Genomic DNA, 18,965 nt, shown 5'->3' on the forward strand with positions numbered 1-18,965 from the left:
TTGAAAGGGTCCCCGCTTCGCCGTAGTGGAGAAGACCCGTTTCCCGCGGAGCTATTCCCTCCAGTTCAGAGGGAGTCCACCATTGCCGGTGGCGCCACCCCGGAAGTCTATTGTTATTTCTTAATACTTTTAACAAAATTGCAGAATTTTGTCATGTCAGGTGTTGGCCACTTTTGTCTCTTAATTCACAGTGTGTGTGTGTGTGTGTGTGTGTGTGTGTGTGTGTGAAAACTATACAACATTATTTTCAAGAAAGACTTAAGAACATGAAGCGGAAAAGTCAGGGAATATTTAGAGTACTTAAACACATTTCCAAATTGATCTGCATTCTATTTGTGCACTGAAATGGAAGACTAAGAATATTAATATGGCAAGTTTGACATTATAACAATTGATGCAAATGCTAGTACCTAATGATAATTCTTACATGCTTCTATCAATGAGAGAACAGAACTATTGTCACCTCTAAGTGTATGTGTAGTTTTGCTTCCTTGCATTTTCATAGCATGGACAAAAGAATAAGAGTGCACTTTCAGTCTAATTTACGTGCATGTCAATTGTAAGACATTTTCTTAAAATTCTGATGAAATAATTAGAGTGATTACAGGTTAGAGATCAAAAGGACAATTCCCTATCTAGGTAAAATTAATTTAAGGTACTATAAACACTTCTGAGCTCCTCCATATAATTCTTCTGGCTGTCATTTTCTTCAACTACCATCAACTAGGAGATGTTCTAAAAAAATCAGCCCTGTTCCCTGTCACTATGATCATGTCATATCTTCCTAAGCTACACTAGTTTCCTGTCTCTTTTCACATAGATGCATAATTTTATTTGTATGCCACCTTTCCACAGTTCAAATCATGCTCAAGGAGGCTTACAACATGAAAATATATATGGCTACAACGTAACAAGGGTAGTCATAATATATAAAATATTTAAAAACACACAACCAAGTGGAACGACTTCCACATAAATCATAAGATCTAAAATAAAGATACAAAAGGCAACAGCAACAAACCCTGCCAACAGAAAACACCACACCCCAGCCCATCAACTTCAAATTTTATATTTGTCAGTTTAAGGCTTATCATATGTCTGCTCTGTTGGCTCCTTTCTTATCGCACCATTTCTTGTTCTCAGCATTCAAACTAATTTCCTAGTGTTCCCCCTCTCCAGTTACTTTTTTCCACTTTTGAACACAGTGCTCCTTGTGCTTTAAACCAGGGGTAGTCAACCTTTTTATACCTACCACCCACTAATGCATCTTTCTTGATGGTAAAATTTCCTTACCGCCCACCAGTGCTCGATGGAAGGAGGATTCAGCTTGTGCCGTAGAACTCCCCACCGCCCACCTAGAATCCTGAAACGTCCACTAGTGGGCAGTAGGGACCAGGTTGACAACCCCTGCTTTAAACAGTCACTGTTCCACAGGTAGTGATGGCCACCATCTGAAATGACCTTAAAAGGGTCATGGACAACTGTCTTTCAATGATATAGTTACAGCCAAGCCACAGCACACCCACCTGAGTCAGATATACCACAGGGCAAGTAAAGAGCTGACTCAGCCAAAATGGGGTTTGCAGGTGCCTGCAAGGCCCTGTGCAAAACTCTCTACACACAACTTGGCAACCAGCTGATCACTGGATCTTTCAAAGCTCCTGGTAAAGCAGCCTTTCTCAACCTGTGGGTCCCCAGATGTTGTTGAACTACAACTCCCATCACCCCTAGCTAGCAAGGCCAGAGCTCAGGGATGATGGGAGTTGTAGTCCAACAACATCTGGGGACCCACAGGTTGAGAACCACTGTAATGTAAAGCATTCTACAAGGCTGCTGGGACTTGCAGGATACTTTGCAAGGGCCTTTGCCTGCACAGTTTGAATTCAAACTCTGGGTAAAACAGAATCACCTGACATCATTTAAAACTATCCTTAAAATATAGAATTACAAATTATTCATAACTGTAATAGCAAGGATGACTTATTCAGTTTTGTAAAAAGAGGCTAGTATTGAAAGGCTAACATATTTTAAATCTTTTAGAATGCATTAATTATGCAATTACTTTGAGTGTTTTTTGATTACATATTAATGTTAATATGATTACATACTATGTGTTCCTATTTCAGATATGATTTATTATTAATATAATAAAATGTACAGAGATAAAAAATGAAAAACAAACATGCTTAACAAGTTTCCTGAATTAGAAATTCACTCAAGAGCATACATTTTTCTTTCAGTGCTAAATGCAGTCCCTACTGTCGCAAACATAAAAGTATGATTTTTCTTTCACAACTATTATACCACAGTCCTATGCATGTCTAAAGGTAAAGGGACCCCTGACCATTAGGTCCAGTCGTGGCCGATTCTGGAGTTGCGGCGCTCATCTCACTTTATTGGCAGAGGGAGCCAGCGTGCAGTTTCTGGGTCATGTGGCCAGCATGACTAAGCCGCTTCTGGCGAACCAGAGCAGCGCACGGAAAGACTGTTTACCTTCCTGCCAGAGCAGTACCTATTTATCTACTTGCACTTTAACGTGCTTTCGAACTGCTAGGTTGGCAGGAACAGGGACTGAGCAATGGGAGCTCACTCCATAGCAGGGATTCTCACTGAGCTCAGGGGGACTTACTCCCATTGAAGTGTGTATAGAATTGCAGTCTTAGTCAACTCTTTTAAATACTGTAAATCTGAATAACTTGGACACAAAACAGGTTTAGGTTTTTGTTTGTTTTGTTGCTAACTTTTTTATTCCAAGTTCTTACCAGCATGGGAAAGAAGCTAGATCTCAAATTAGAATTCTTAGTTTTTAAAGATAGGAAATTAAAGTTTGACAACTCCCACCAAAAGCCCAGATTCAACCTCAAATGCAACATTTACTTGATATTTCTACAGAGTGCTTTAGTACTACAACAGCAGATAATCTTCTAATTTCTGTGACACCTGTCCTATTAATTGGAAATGTTTCCAATATCCAGATCTATCATCACACAGGTAACTGAGCATGTTATTGTCCAAGCATATGTGTTATGAATTCTGAAATGATGGACTATGCCAAGGCCAGATGTCAGAGATGTTGAAACTGATAATCCATCAGTAATTTTCTATCTGTCGGAATAGCTCTGACCCACTGAACTAAATAAATATGTTTAATCACAAACTGGTCAACTTATCAAAAAGTGCCATAGGGTAAACAGAAGGTCTTGTCAAACAGAGGGCAGGCATTGCCTGAACTACAGCTATGCACAGAAGCCTGGCAGCGTACCTTATCTTAATATCTTTACTTTCTGAAATACACAGATAAAAAAATCACATTAGAAAATCCTGCATTATTTATAAGGAACTATACCCCAAACAACATGCATTTCTGTAGAGTTTTCCCCATCTTGTGGGAGTGGGGTGGGAAATCAACCACCATTTCTTCACAAATCTTTGATGAACACAAATCAAGCAAAATGTTTATGCCTCAGGTCAATGTGAATTCCAAAAAAACAAAACAAAACACTGCTCCTAGAAGAAACAGGCCCTCTACACTTGTCTGGATTGTGCCTTGAATCATCTGTTACCTGTTACAGAATGAAATGTGACACGTGCATGACTAAAAATAAATATCAGATCAAGTGCTACTACTCCACACACTATCGAAGCATTCTGATGAAACTAGTGAAAAAGTAGTTATTCCTCTGAAGTAACATACCAACAACCCAGAGATATTAACGTGTCACTGTACTGCTGTCCTGTGTTGGCAGCCATGACAGAAAGCTCTTGAACTTGTTTATTCACACTTGTTTAATCCTGTTTCCATACAGTGCCTCACAGCCTTTGGGGCTGAGAAGATGGATGACGAGAGCTAAGGCCACAAGGGGTTGGGGTCACAATGTCACTGGATCTCATTAACTACATCACTCACCGCACCAGACACTTCAGAGGTCAACTCAGCTGAGGACGCTAGGATAGGTGATGAAGGAATGGCTGACACATGCGCTGATTTTTTTTTTTAATCCTGCTGTTGATATCATATATATTGAAATAAGGGCATTCCCTCAGCTTGCCCTTAACCTGCCCAATATGTTGGTTCATTTTAACACCAATTGTTTAAAGCTTGTTTCCACATGTCAAAGCAAAATAGCTGAAAAGCAACAAAAGTACACAAACGGGGGGGGGGGGGGAGATCAGGACGTAGGACTAGTTTTATAAAGCAGTGTTCTGTATGATTTTTTTTAAAAAATTACAAACCAACTCACCTTTTACCTTTACCTTACTAGGAGAAACAGAAGTTCAACTGCATTGCAGTGCATGCTCACTCTCTGTCTTTACACATTAACTCTTGTCTCTCTAATTTAAAATTGGAATGTAAACAAAATAAATAAATAGATGACACACACATACTTTCCCACTGTATTTTAAGGTTACAGAAGACCATATGAACACAGCTGTTTTTCATATAGGAAAGAGTTATGACAGACAAACTCTCCTGGTTGTTCATTTGTGCCAGTGAGACTGAGTGAACTTGCTGACAAAAAACTCCCAATGTTGCGATGCTTTTATTTAAAGTTTTATAACACTTTATATTTTAAATTCTTCAGACACTAAAATGCTCAAAAAGAAAGACAGGTCCAATCAAAAAGAAAAAAGCTGAGAAAAAGAAGCAAGGATACAAGGAAATTGGGCTACTGTGCAGCATTTTTGAAGCTGCTGTCACATGGTAGTTGAGGGAAGAACATAAAAGTCCTGCTGGATCAGGCCAAAGTTCCAATGAGTCCAGCAGTCTGTTCTCACAGTGGCTAGCCCACTGCCCATGGAAAGTACACAAGCAGAACCCAAGCACAATAGCATTCTCCCAGCCTGCAATTCCAAGCTACTGGTATTCAGAGACAAGAGTGATCAGCAGGGTGGATGTGGTTACCTGACCATCCTGTCCCCAACATTGTTGTGGCTTACCAGAAAGCAGAGGGTGGTGGTGAGGTTGGCATGGTGCTCCTGCTGGTACATTTGTACTGCACCAAACTTGCTGCTGCCTCACCCCTCCATCTCTGCCTTCCAGTAAGCCACTGAGATGCCAGTGACCTGAGACCAAACAAGTGCTGCCCCTCTCTGACCACAACAGTTCAGAGCCATACTGCCTCCTAGAGTGGAGTTGGAACATAAACCTCATCCTCCATGGATTTGTCTAATCCTGTTTTTAAGACATCTAAGTTGATAGCCATCATTACGTCTTGTGGAAGAGAATTCCATAGTTTAACTAAGAACTGTGTAAGTACTTTCACCTGTCCTGAAGTTTCCAACATTTAGCTATATTGGACGTCCCTGATTTCTAGTATCATAAGTGAAAGGGGGAAACTGTCCCCTTTCTCCACAACATGCGTAATTTTATACAACTGCATCACATTCCCTCTTGTTTGCCTTTACTCTAAACTAAAAAGTCCCAAATGCTGTAATGTTTTCTCACTGGGGAGTCCTTCCATACATCCTGCTTTACTGAGGACAGCTGCTTATGTGAAGAGCTGTCAAAGGACAGTCCTCTATTTGAAGTTGTCACTTATCTGAAGAGCTATTTAAAGTCTGATTTGAAGATAAAGTACCACAAGAAGCAGAAGCAGGGACTTTGAAGCTGCCCATCAACAGCACCTGGGTAGCAGATAGAACAGGCAAACAGCTTACCTGTTTGCATTATGGTGAGATGTACTGTATTTCTATTTAAATTAAATCATTTCAAAATCTGGATCTGCACATAAAAATTAACATGTGCAAATTTGATGTAAACCTTTTCTTTATTTTCCTGTCTTTTTGGTGATGCATTGAAGAAAGCTGAAGAAAAAGGCACTCACTTTAGGGATGAATGTTTTCCCCTTGTGGAAATAATTTTTTTAAAATTCATGATTTTCATAATTTTTTCTGTGCAAATCCCAAATTACCATGCACATGCTAGAAAAACACTTGAGTGAATTTAAAGGCTGTCAAGATAATGGACCATCAGGTTTCCTTAATATTTTGTTACTTTAGCTTCATATAACAAAGCTCTATAAATTCTAAAGTTTTTAATCTTCAAGCTCCCCTGACCTTTACACATTTTTCTCTACCAACTTCTAAAACATCTCCCAAAAGACAAAGTGAGTTGTAACCTCCAAAAACGCAAGCCTCAATAAATTTGCTCATCTTCAAGGTGCCATGAGACTTTTATTTTTTGCTGGAACAAATGAACATGGCTACACTTCTGGAAGTTCTCTTGAATGTTAGTATCGTCAGAACTGACAAGAGATTTCCTTTGTGTATATAAATATGTTTCATTAAGATAGAAGAGAAGGTGGCAAAAACAATTGATGGAAGATGGTATAATAGGAAAAACAGCTCTGAGATTCCAAACTGTTGGGAAAACTCTCATGTTAAATACCAAACTCTTTAGATAGGCAAGTCCTGGGTTTTTTTAAGCGTGATTTTTAAAAGTGTATCTTATTTTCCACATCAAATGAAGGAAAAAAAGGAATGCCTAAATAATTAGAACTGTAACTACTTCATTTGTTTTTTAAGCAAGCACAATCACATTACTTGTTAGTCACTTGTTATCAATAAGCCTAAAATACATTTAATAACATAAACATAAATACATTATGCCATTTTAAAAGTTCATACAAAACACCTACCATTCAATATATATATACACAAACCAATCCCCAATGAAAATATGGTAAGGATGTTGAAAGCAAACTGTATTTATGCATCATTTTGAAATCAATAGGTCAGTCATTACATTAGTATCTATGGCTTTAAGACTTAACCCTGCTATTGTTCTCTGTGTCTATTATGTCCAACAAGAAGGAAATATCCAAGCAAGAAAATCCAAGGGAAGAAAATATTATGACTGCTTGCTAATGTGTCAAGGCCATTGTCTCTACTTGGACATGGCAGTGCAAGAATATTTAGCAACATGTATATCAAAGAACAACAATTCTACTCATTTAAGAGAATACTGTCAAATATTATCTACGGAAGTCATGGTAACGGCACCAGTTCTTTATATAACTCAGATATTTGCCTGTTACTTACTAGACTGAAACCACTGACTCCAGTCATTCTGAATACTGAACAGGCATCAGATATTTAATTATTCAAATATTGTGAAGTGACTCCCTACATGAAAAATGCAGAAGTTTTCATCTCTTGAGGTTACAAAAAAGAAAGTGATAGAATTCTACTTTCTATAAACAAAAGTAACTACTAATAATGAAATCCCATCAATGTCACCAACTTTACCCCAATGATTTCTGACAATTTGGAGTTCAATGTGCTTTGTTAGTATTTAGATCATGTAGTGTTTTGTAAATGGTTTGGAGTGCTGCTTCAAATGATTTTTTTTATCTCATCTGACATCATAAATTGTACAACATGTCTGAGGCATATGCCAACAATAGCCAGTATTTTAATTAATATTCAAATAGCACTTGCAGGTTTCTATACAGAGAGAACAGAGGTGTGGAAATGCAAATGTGTTAAATAATATGATGTGCTATCTTGATCAGCTATGCTGTTTTCTCAAATGACTAAAATTAGAAAAATACTGAGCATGCCAAAAGTACAAGGAACAGAGAATAACAGTAATCAACCTATACAGCATCAGACTGTTAGAATAAAAATGATATAAGATGCGCTATAAGATGCCTAGCTTTAAATACTCTCTCAAGAAGAATATGTAAATTTCAGTAGCTTTCCAAACTGTACAAAAAGTAGAATTTCACACAGCATGCCAGCCATGCCTTCTCTACAAAGTGTGAAGAGGATGTGTCTGCATGTGTGCTTCCTGCCTTTCAAACATTACAGAAAATACATAGTTGGCATGTGGTGGAAATGTATTTGCTGTAATCTGAAACATTGTTAAAAATTAAACAATCCAAAATATATAGTAGAATAAAAAATATTTCTCAACAAAAATCAGTGACATTGAAATGGGGCCATTTCAAGTATGTTTACCCCAATGATGAATAATAGTTCATTAAATCACAAAGTTACATGATCATCCGGCTAATGAAGCCTGGTTTCATATTACTGAAGTAGTATGTCAGCCATGGAAAACTCCCCACGGTTCAACTCTACTTGCATGGTAATATATAAACTTCTGGTGTAGCATTCATTTTCAGGAAGTATCCCTTTTCCACATAAAGCATTCATGCTCAAGGCAAGAGCCAAACAACCTTAGGCTGCATGATTTCGCATTCACTCAGTGGTTAAAGGTGGATGTTTAGAAATGTGAAATCTGGCCTCCAATGCACAAGAGAGATACAACTGTGTGTCTGATGTCTCTGCTGAAGCAAACTCATAATTATTTGTTTTTGCTGTCAGTATTAGTCTAAGAGTGCCACATATTATTACAGTTAGGAAGTTACTTGCAGATTCAGTTTTATTGAATATATGATGCAGCTACAATGAATCAGTACAGACTATTAAGTGCACTTGTCCATAGAAAAATACAGTAACTAAACATCATGTAACACCCATCCCCTCCACACAAGAGAAGTACTGCTTTGTCCATCCATCCCAATACTGTCTACTCTGACTGGCAGTGACCCTCAAAGATTTCAGATCACATTTCATGCAAAATGCTTGTGCTTCCCTTTAAAGTCATATGGGTCTTATGACCCAAGTATCTGAAGGAACACCTGCTACCATATCAATCTAACTCTATAATGAAATCATTTTAATAGGCTCTCCTCTAGTCCCTCAACCATTTAAAGAAAGGTAGATGGAGGACAGGGAGAGAAAGGGCCTTCTCAGTGCGGGTGCCTCATTTGTGGAGTTCTCTCTCCAGGGCTGACCCACCCAGCGTCAACGTTGTTATCCCTTTGGCACTGTATTCCTTTCAGGCAATGTCATTCTTATCATCAAAACTTTTTATTTCATTTTTTATTTCATAAAATAGTAAAAGAAAAAACACCTCAAAGGCTATGCCTTTATATCCTTTATGAAAGGATAGTGCTTTTATTGTATCATAATGCTCTCTTGCTGTCTCTCAATGTGCTATTGTAATAATTTATATTGGTTTTGTATATTGTCCTGGAAACTCTGCTGAAGGATAGTATATACATATTTTGGGGGGGGGGCAAATCACCTGAGATGCTAGGAACTGAATCAAGATTTTCCTGCATGGAAAGTCTTTGCATTGCCACAAAGCTATGTCCCTCCTGCAATGGGTTGCAGTAATGTAACTGCAGAGTATGGCATAAGCAATCTTACACATTCGGTAAAAAAATAAATGGTGATCATGTAAAAAGGGATAATAATAACAGATCCAAAAGCAATATTTCTAACCATATCAAATTCTCCACTCCAAGAAACTTATTAGATCTACGCTTCCCAAACTCAAAACTTCATTGAATTTACTTAACTGACTCCCTGGAGGTTATCTACTATATTCCAATCTCACCCCTTTTCAGCTTCACTTCCCATGCTCCTTCAACTCCACTCAAGATAATATGGTTTGCATAAAGTTGAGTCTTATGAGATCACTCCTTCCTTTCCACAATTCCTGTTTTAACTTACACTTTGAGAAATCTTGATTTTTTTAAAGGTATTTTAGAGATGTAAAATTGTTGCATCTAGCCAGCTAGTATCTATACCTCCGAATCTGAAAAAACACACACTGGATTTGGTTTTGCCACATGAATTATACTATATTTTTATTATTTTTTAAAAACTACTTGGATTTTTAGGTACCTTTGATCAAATTTAATTTTACCAGCAATCTTATAGGATGGTTAGTCAGTCTATAATATGGTGGGTCTTTTCATCTAATCCTTATATTGGTACAAACTAGAGAGACATGAAACAAGATTAGACATATTGTGTGAAAAAAATTGGTTCATGTTTTAGAGTGATGCCCTTGCTAAATTCAGTAAATGCCATAATCTCTTATTCTGACAGATAAAAGCATCAATTTACTCTAGATTTTAAAGCAAACAGGATCATTATGTTTGGAGAGTGGTCCAGAGCTTGCTATTTCAGCAATCTGTGACCTATAAATAATGCAAGACCATTTCCTCTCTTTAAATGAAATCAGGCAAGTACCCTGAAAGATGGTGGCCAAAATACAGCCCTTAGCTATATTATTCAGTATCTTGACTAAATTAAAAAGAAGGTTATTGTTCATTATTTTATCAGCATCAAGCCTCGTTTTTTTACTGGAAAAAGTGAATTTATATAAATTGTTTCTAATTTTTAATATACTGTATGCAAACACAAAAAGTAGGGAAGCCCTGCTAAATAAGTGACTTGTGTTTTGTTCCAAAAGAAAGGATAGGAGGGAAATGATCAGTTTTTGCATGACTTTTGACCTATGAACCACAACCTTCTTGCTACTAAAGCATTCAACACCTCATTTAATCTCTCTCCTCACTACACTGGCCCAGTGCTGAAAAAAGAAAAGGGAAAAAAATAATCTGGGGACTTCATCAATTTTTCATGAATTTTCATTTAGGCCAGAGCCCCCTCTTACAGTGGTCGATAGATCAAGCGGCTGCCTCATATTTAACACCTGGGGCTACAGCTGCTATCTCTAGTACTGCAACCAACTCTGCCTGGATTAGAGATAGTGCTCTGGATCCGAGACAGTCTCAGTCAGTGCTAGGCTCTATGTTCTCTCTACTCTAAGTGCAGGTATGAATCTTACCTTTGCAACTTCTTCAAGCTGTGTCTCATGATCGCTTCAACTGGATTTGAGTAAATTAAAGGTACTTATATATCAGTTAATGGTTCAAACAAGTCCTAACCTTATTAAGGTTTATGCAGATTGCTTCTAAACAAATTGCAAATTGCAAATCAAGATATGGATCAATCTTAGGTTTCATCATGAGAAGGGTTTTGGAATTGTATAAGAAACTGCTGCAGAAGAGGGACTATGAGTAACATCATGGAAAGAGTATTTCTCTGATTAAGGTGAAGCTGTGAAGCTCCCTTGTTATTTTTGCTATAGAATGGCTGCATGTTGTTTAAGTCATCTTGTTATATTTATAGTATCAGAATGTGGCTTATTGGTTTGTCACTATATTTGCTACTGCTTTGCTGTGTAATTATGAAATTGTTTTGCAGTGTTTATTTGAAATGTATTCCTGTTCTCTTTGTTGGAATCTGCTTTGAGTGGCTTGCAAATAAATTGAATGAATGAATGATTTGGCTTGTTTTAATCTCCAAACTGGAATAAAGTTCCTAGATTGACTTTCCCCTTCCTTGGCAGCTCTCAAAGAACCAGACCAATCCTCTTGTGCTGCCAGTAGGGTATCAGCTTTCTTCTTTCCCTTTCTTCTCTGTGGTCCTAACATGCTGTGCGGTGCATTATGACTGAAAAAGCGGTTTACCATTGGGAGTACTTTGGGGACTGAGATTTGGGTGCAGAAGGGTGTTTCTTCATTTCATCAGATTGGCTTGAGAGATAAACTAATGCGTTTCAGATTTGTTCTAGAAAGACTCTCCTCCCTGAAAGAGAGGGGAGTGGTTGTGGGCGGGAGCCCGAGCACCGCCCAGCAGGGGGCGTTGCCCCTGCCTCCAGCTCACCTGGCTGGCGCTCACGCCCCCCCGATGGCCACCCAACCAGGTGCCGTGGGGGCGTGTTCAGCAGCCTTTTGCTGCAGTGCCAGCCTCTCCCTGGCCTCATTCCTCATCGTCGTCCCATCGCGAGTCACCCACCCTCCACTCCCTTTTAGTTAGGGCTTAGGTCATTGGCCTTGCTATGGACCTTAGGTTGGTCACCCTGGTTGCCCGGGGGGCCTGGTAGGAGTTTTTCCATTTGGCATTAGGCTTTTTGGTTTTTTCGCCTACCTCGTAGCAATCGTCACAACTTTTGTGGTATTGGTGGGTAGGTTAGGCATTGGAATAATGTGTTGTGTGTCGAAGTGCTAGGTGTGGCCATCGCCTATGCCTTCAATTTTTAGGGATATTCCGTTAAAGGAATCTGGCGGTCGTGTATTCTGTCCGATGCCTGCTTGGCGGGAGGCCATGGCACGACCCTCGGTGACAGCAGGGGTGAGCCTATAGTTGGATTAGCATCAACAGGCTCCACCTACTGGTGAATAAACCCACTTGTTTCGATCCAATGCCTAAGCCAATACCTTTTCATTGCTGTAATCAATAAAGTTGTGGCCTTTTCTAGCCCATCAACCTTATATCACTTGTCCTTGTGTCTTCATTTCACTTCGCGGGGGTCGGGTCCTCGAACCACAAACAAATCTGTTTATTTCCGAGTTATTCTGAGCAGAACTTGGGGCAGTTCACCCTTCTTTTATTACAAGATATGAGCCCCAACTTACAAGTTATTGAACATATAAAGAAAATAGGGCATAAAGCTTTTGGGACAGGTAGCTTCAGGTGGGGGAAAGGGATAAAATCCTTCTCTGCTACGTCCTGGACCTAATCTAGATTAGGGGCCCCATGGCTGTTGTTACTTAAAACAATAAGAGATTAGCAGCCATGGAATTCAAACGTGTGTCGGTTATGCCTGGTTTTAGTTTTATTCATTCTCTTTCAATTAGTAACTATTCCCAGCAACCCTTTCTTTACTTTCCTTGCAGCATATTATTTATTTAGTGCCAACAGTCAATTAAGGATATTTTTTTCCATATTCTACTTACTATTTATTAAGGTTACAATGATATGTACATCAGAGCAAGTTCTGTTGAAATCAATTGAACTTATATCTAAATATATAAACATAGGACTGCAGAACAAGCTTATCCAAAATTAAGCTTAAAACAAGCCAAAAATATCAGGTGAATGTAATCTTTATTGTGGTCCAAAAACCTGTAACATAGATTCAGAATAAAATGCAGATTCATACAGACAACCCCCTGGAAGAGGGAGACCGAGACGATATTTGTTTAATCTTAAGTATGATGATCTTTGATACATATGACTGCCTAAAGAAACTTTGCCACGGCCACTGTGATATCATTAGACTTGTCATCTAGAAGATATTTAGTATAGTAGGCTTCAGATTTACCCAGCCGATTTGCCAGTAGGGGTTTAATCAATAGATCCCTAGCTTGCTCATATTGTTCACAATGCCTCATACAATCGACATCCTGAGAGCATACACAGAGCCTATTTTGATAAGGGATGCCTCTCAGTCTGCCATTTAGAACTTCTGATAGAAATACATTTAATCTGGCTTTGGTAAAGAGACGCCAATAAGTTGGTACAGACAGATTTCTAAGATATGCAGGTATCTGAAAATCGTACCCGTCATGAATTCCTACTGCTATCAGGCCACATATAACATGAGATTGAGATTGGAGATCGCTATGTGATATGTCCCAGAGCCTTTGCCTCGGAGATTCAAGGGCGGTATCACAGCCCAGATGGTACAAAAGAGAAGGTGGCATTCCAATCGAAGTGGCTTTTCTGACCATAGTTTTCATCCATGAGCTGATGAACTCCTCGTTGTTTAGGTGTGGGAGTAACCCCTTCCCTAGGCCAAAGACTGAGATCTTGAGCCAGTATCTCAGGGCAGCCCACCATGCTTTAGTTGAAAGGGGGCATATCAGGTGGATGAGAAAATGTCTGAATTGTATGAAAACTGAAGGTGAGATGATTTATAATCAGCCTCAGTTAAAGTAGAATAAAATCATGCACCACAAATCCTGCATCCTGCATTATTTATAAAGATTCCTTAAATAAATTATTTTTAGTCAATTGTCTCTTAAGTATCTAGGATAGAGACAATACTTCAAACTCCGTAACTCTACCTCCAAAGGTGGTAATTAATCTAGTACACTACTAAATTTTATTTGAATCTATATATGTAGTAAATGTGCACATTTCCGTTTATTCTAAAATCAATGGCTTGGAGCCAAATACATCTTGTGTGAGTGGAAAGGCATTTCTACTCAAACAAGGTTTCTCCTGAGTTCTGCTGATGCAGCTCCCTATGCCACACCTGACACTGTTGTGGTGCGGAGGTTCACAGGTGGTGCATGGCATTGCAATGAAGAGGATGGGGGAAACTCTGAAGCCCTTCATGAAACCAGACCAAAGTTTTCAATAGAAGCACTCTGTTATCTGTGAAAGTTTGTAACTCAATTCCATCAATCTTAATGGAACATCTTCACATAAACATACCACGATTTATCTTAAAGGAAGGGCAAACAGCTTCTCAATTTAAAATAGCTAGGAACCTTACCTTTAAGACCCAAAGAATTTAACTGGTAAATGCAAACTATGAAACTTCAAGGCTATGAAAACTATAAAATAATGTAGTATCAGGTGCATGATCACATTTCAAAAACTCTTCTCTCTAGTTTTTGCCTTGGATTTCATGTTCTCTGATCTTTGGTGTGTTGTTTTTTTTATTTGTCTACAGTGAATCCAAGGTTTTTTTTCCCCTCCCTAAGGACTTTTTTAAAACTGACTTGCAGTTCATGCATGACCTACCACCAGCTGCAGTGGTTAAGAATTTAACTCGGGAGATTGCACATATTGTAACTGGAGACTCACAGCAGTCTCTGAAGAAGAGATCAGTGATATTCAATATAATAAAGTATACTTTTATGTTTTCAAAAAACAAGCAGTTTTTCTGGTATGATGAGGAAAGGCTAGATCAAAGAGCTAAATAATTCTTGGTCTATTAACACATGAATTTATGGAGTAAAACCAAATTTAGTTAAAAATTATAACATGATGATGGCGATGATGATAGTGATAATATATTGATATGTTTAACTTTTACACTACCTATTTATTACAATTATCTAAATTCATAAATTAGTAAACATTGAGCAGTGAGAAAATATGATCAACGGTGCTTTTTATGTATATCAACAAGGTACCCTTTGGGGAAGGATGAATGCTCTCAAAATGAATAAAATTCCCAGATTTATTTATATTCTGAGAGGATTCCCACCTTTTATAAAAAGATCATATTTCCAAAAGTTAATCTCTTTGTTTAGGAAATGTTTTTGGGGATCAACAACACCGAGAATATCCTTGCAAAGAATGAAGTTACAAATTAAAGAAGGTGGTTTTGGAATTCCAAATTTGGAACTATATCACTGTGCCTATTTATTGACAAGTACTAAATATTGGAAACCCACTGTTGGTCTTAATTTTCTGATGTGGGCAACCCTAGAATATACACACCTTTAGTTGGTTAGACAATAGTAGGATCAAAATATTTGAAATCCCAGTTGACTCTGGAAACAACTAAGTCAGTTAAAAGGATATGGAATATATTGTCTATCAAAAACAAATTTGATCTATTCTTCACATGCCAAACTTTCTTTGTGGGGAAATCCTACTCTAAAAATTTGGGGGAGGATATAGTGACATGGAAAAATTGGACGGAAGCAGGTGTGTTGACTTTGGACCAACTAATAGATGAGGAAGATGAATTTTATACCAATGATGTTTTAATATACTCTATCAGATGCAAGTCAATGGCAATATCTTCAGTTACAACCTCTAGCAAGTGAGTTTGGGCCAGCAGCCCTCTCAGCTTTTGAGACACCTGAGATATTGGAACAATTTGATAACTCATTTTAAACTTAAAAGCCAGCGGTTATTTATTTATAGATATTTATTAATGATCACTAAGTTTCATATGTAGACTAAGAAATGGCTGAAATAAAGAATTGTAACTTTCAATATTACCTAGACAGTGGGAAAGGTATCAATGGACCTTAAATTGAGACTTACACAACAAAAAAATAATGATCAGGATTTATACGACTCCTTTACGTTTGTATAAAAAAGGACTAAGGTAGCTCTATGCTGGAGATGTGGCAAGGACAGTGCCTCTTTGAAACACATGTTCATACAACGTTCTAAACTAAATTTTGGCAGGAGGTGCTGGACTGTGTAAGTCCAGTGAAGCACATACTATATAGAAGTTAACAATGGGACAATGAAAAAGTATTATATGCACCCTAATGGTGGCCAAGCGACTGATACTGATGAAATGAAGCAATAAAGATACAATCCCCTTTAATCAATGAATTGACAATATGACAACACTCACAACTTATGAACGGACTGCTTATATATGTAGTCTTTGCTTGGATAAATATGACAACATTTGGAATGAGTTTATCCAGAATGTAGTAAGTTATTAATATCTACATATGTATTAGGATAATAACATCATATTTATTTATGTAAGAATGTATGGGGGTATATTACATTGTATTTTTTCTGAACCTTTTTTCTTTCCTTATTTTTCTTTTGTCTGTATCACTTTATTTCTTTATATTTGAAATTCTTTCAATAAAATATTATTTGCAAAACTCAAAAGAACAAAGTACAAAGTACATCTTGTTTGGTGCTTCTACTATAAATGCTAATACTTATACAAGTCTACCACACAAATAGACAAAAATCGCCAATGCCAACAAGAACAAATTTCACACAGTTTAAATAAAAATGCTACTTTTATCCTAGCAATCGCCTGATATTCTGAGAATTTTATGTCACATAAACATCTCACATAAGTCAAAATCTATTCCAAGGTACACATTGAAAATCCTCTCTGCTCTATTCTTCCTTTACAATTATGTTTTTAACCTTGGCTGGATAATGCACATAATCAATAGAGGAAACAGATAAAAAAAACCCCCAACCCACATTATATATCTATTATACCCTAAAGTCAATTCTACTATACTATACAAATAGTAAAATTATTCCTTAATTTGCTTTCATGAATAGGTTCTCCCTCAGTGCAAACAGTGATTATCAAAAACACCATAGATGCCTTCAGTGTCAAGTTTTTAAAAAGCTACTCCTTATGTATAGTCACATGCCACACGCACAATGTACGGACTATGGTATGAGCATATGAAGGCTCTGAATTTTCCAACAATACATGGGAAAACTTGACAAGATGTCTTGATAAAAAGAAATAAATAGGCAGTGATGCATATATAAAATGACAGCTATATTTTGACATTAGGCGCAACAAAACCAAATTCAAAAGGACATTATACTTGAAGGAAAAATTAGGCTTCTTCCATGGTAGCACCATTCATGATTACATGAACCACAACGTATCTTAGTGCTAATTGCGCATTATGTATGGCCACTGCACTGAATACATGTGCATATAAAAGACTAAGAAACAGGAACATTTCTTTTCAGCATTCCCACATACTTTATGGGTAATTCAAATTTAACAGATCAAAGTATATAGGAATGCTTAATGGAAAATGTCCTTATTTCTATTGTGAATCAAAGTAACTACACATTATCTCATGACATTAAGATAGTGTAGGGGTTACTTACGTGCTACTTCCAGCGAAGCATTACGACTCACAGCTTCTCCTAGATAGTTCCTTGCAACACATACATAACTTCCTTCATCTGGTTTACTCCTGCGTCCATGTACGATTCGTAAGAAAAATAAAGATCCACTAGGGAGCAGCATGCGGTGTGAGCGGGGATCATCTTTGTCAGTCTCCACACGCTCTCCATCTTTATACCACTCAATAGTGGGAGTTGGCCTTCCTTCAGCTTTGCAGTTCAGAGTCGTTGGCTCTCCTTTAGAAACGATTACATCTGACGGATGCTCTACAATTCGAGGTGGAAAGTCCTCCTGGCGAAGACGAGAGCCTAGGGACAAAGTGCAAGAAAGGCAAATCATCAGCAAGTTATTTTTTAAAACTCACTAGTTTCTCTAAAGCATTTCTACACTAGAAATAAAACAGATGCTTTCAAGAATATTTTAGGCTGAAAATCTGGCCTGCAAACACTTTCATGGGAGTAAGTACCACAGAATTCAACATGTCTAACACCTGAATACAGTCGTACCTCGTTTTGCGGCCGGGATCTGTTCCGGAGCCCCGGACGCTAGCCGAAAAGGATGCAGGGCAAAGCGCCATGTCTGCACGTGAGGTGGTTTGCACTTCTGCACATGCGGCAAACCCGGAAGTACCCCATTCCGGTACTTCCGGGTTTGCCACGGACGTTCACCAGAATGGAAACTAGACAAGGCGGACATTTGCAGAGGTATTACTGTAGCTGTGTTCAGGACTGCACTTATTTGCCACATTGATACAATCATACACAAATACCTCAAGGTCAGAAAGTTGCTCACAAGTATATAGGAGTGCAGCTGGCACTGAACTCAAAACAAAAAATTTGTGTATATATTTGGGAATAGGGAAAACTACATACAAAGCAAACAATCACTAGGTGAAACCCACTTTCCCCAGCAACCCTCTTTATAGTCTATTTCGTCACATATCCCTGTAATTAATACATGATAGAAACTAGACAGCAACTTCATAGCAGTCTCTCCCAAATATCAGAGACTAGGAATGAGTGGTGGTCTCAGCTACTACTATCTGACAGGCATGCCCACTTCTAATAAATATTTGGTTTCTAGTATTGGACTCGGTTTTCTGAATAATGCTAGTAATATTTTAAGTGACTTCAACTAAGAATCACATTTTTTATTGATATTTGAAATATGTATTGTTCATATATCCTCGCAGACTATGGGCTAGCCTAATCATCAAGCTTATTGTAAGGTGCATTAACTTGATATGCACACCCTAGCTGTTGCTAACCAACTCTCTATCAAGACTCTTATTTTGAAAGGAATGAAAATTGCAGCACTGTTATCACACTTTTGCAGGATACTAAAAAAAAAATCCCCCCACACTCATTTGCTATACAAGCAAGAATCTGCACCTATACACAAAAGCAGTAAGATTTCACATGAAAGGCAAAAATAAATTGTTATGTTTTAACACTTATTTATAACTTACTCTTGCAGCCTGAAATGTAAACTGTTTTCATTGCCTATTTCATTTATGAAAACTCAAACACATTATTTTTTGTTAAATGTATACTGAAAAGGCATTGCAAGTGGCTGTGCATCTTGCCAATTCAAGTACTTAACCTGTATCAGAGAGAAAAGGTAACCACTCTATTCCTTCTAATAAACTGCTTTTAAAAACCTTCGTGCATTTCCAATTTATTTGATAAAACTTTGGTTT

General features: G+C 37.8%; 1 protein-coding gene across 19 annotated transcripts in view; it reads right to left on the reverse strand.

The window, feature by feature from the left end:
* Window positions 1-18,965, reverse strand: part of ROBO2 (roundabout guidance receptor 2) — a 968,715-nt gene that overhangs the window by 387,510 nt on the left and 562,240 nt on the right. For all 19 annotated transcript variants that reach the window (XM_053386472.1, XM_053386491.1, XM_053386489.1 and 16 more), the window contains one exon: window positions 17,248-17,574. In XM_053386472.1, coding sequence (XP_053242447.1) covers window positions 17,248-17,574 — 327 coding nt within the window. The remainder of the gene's footprint in view (window positions 1-17,247; window positions 17,575-18,965) is intronic.

This window comes from Podarcis raffonei, chromosome 4, assembly GCF_027172205.1.
Source record: "Podarcis raffonei isolate rPodRaf1 chromosome 4, rPodRaf1.pri, whole genome shotgun sequence".
NCBI lineage: Eukaryota > Metazoa > Chordata > Lepidosauria > Squamata > Lacertidae > Podarcis > Podarcis raffonei.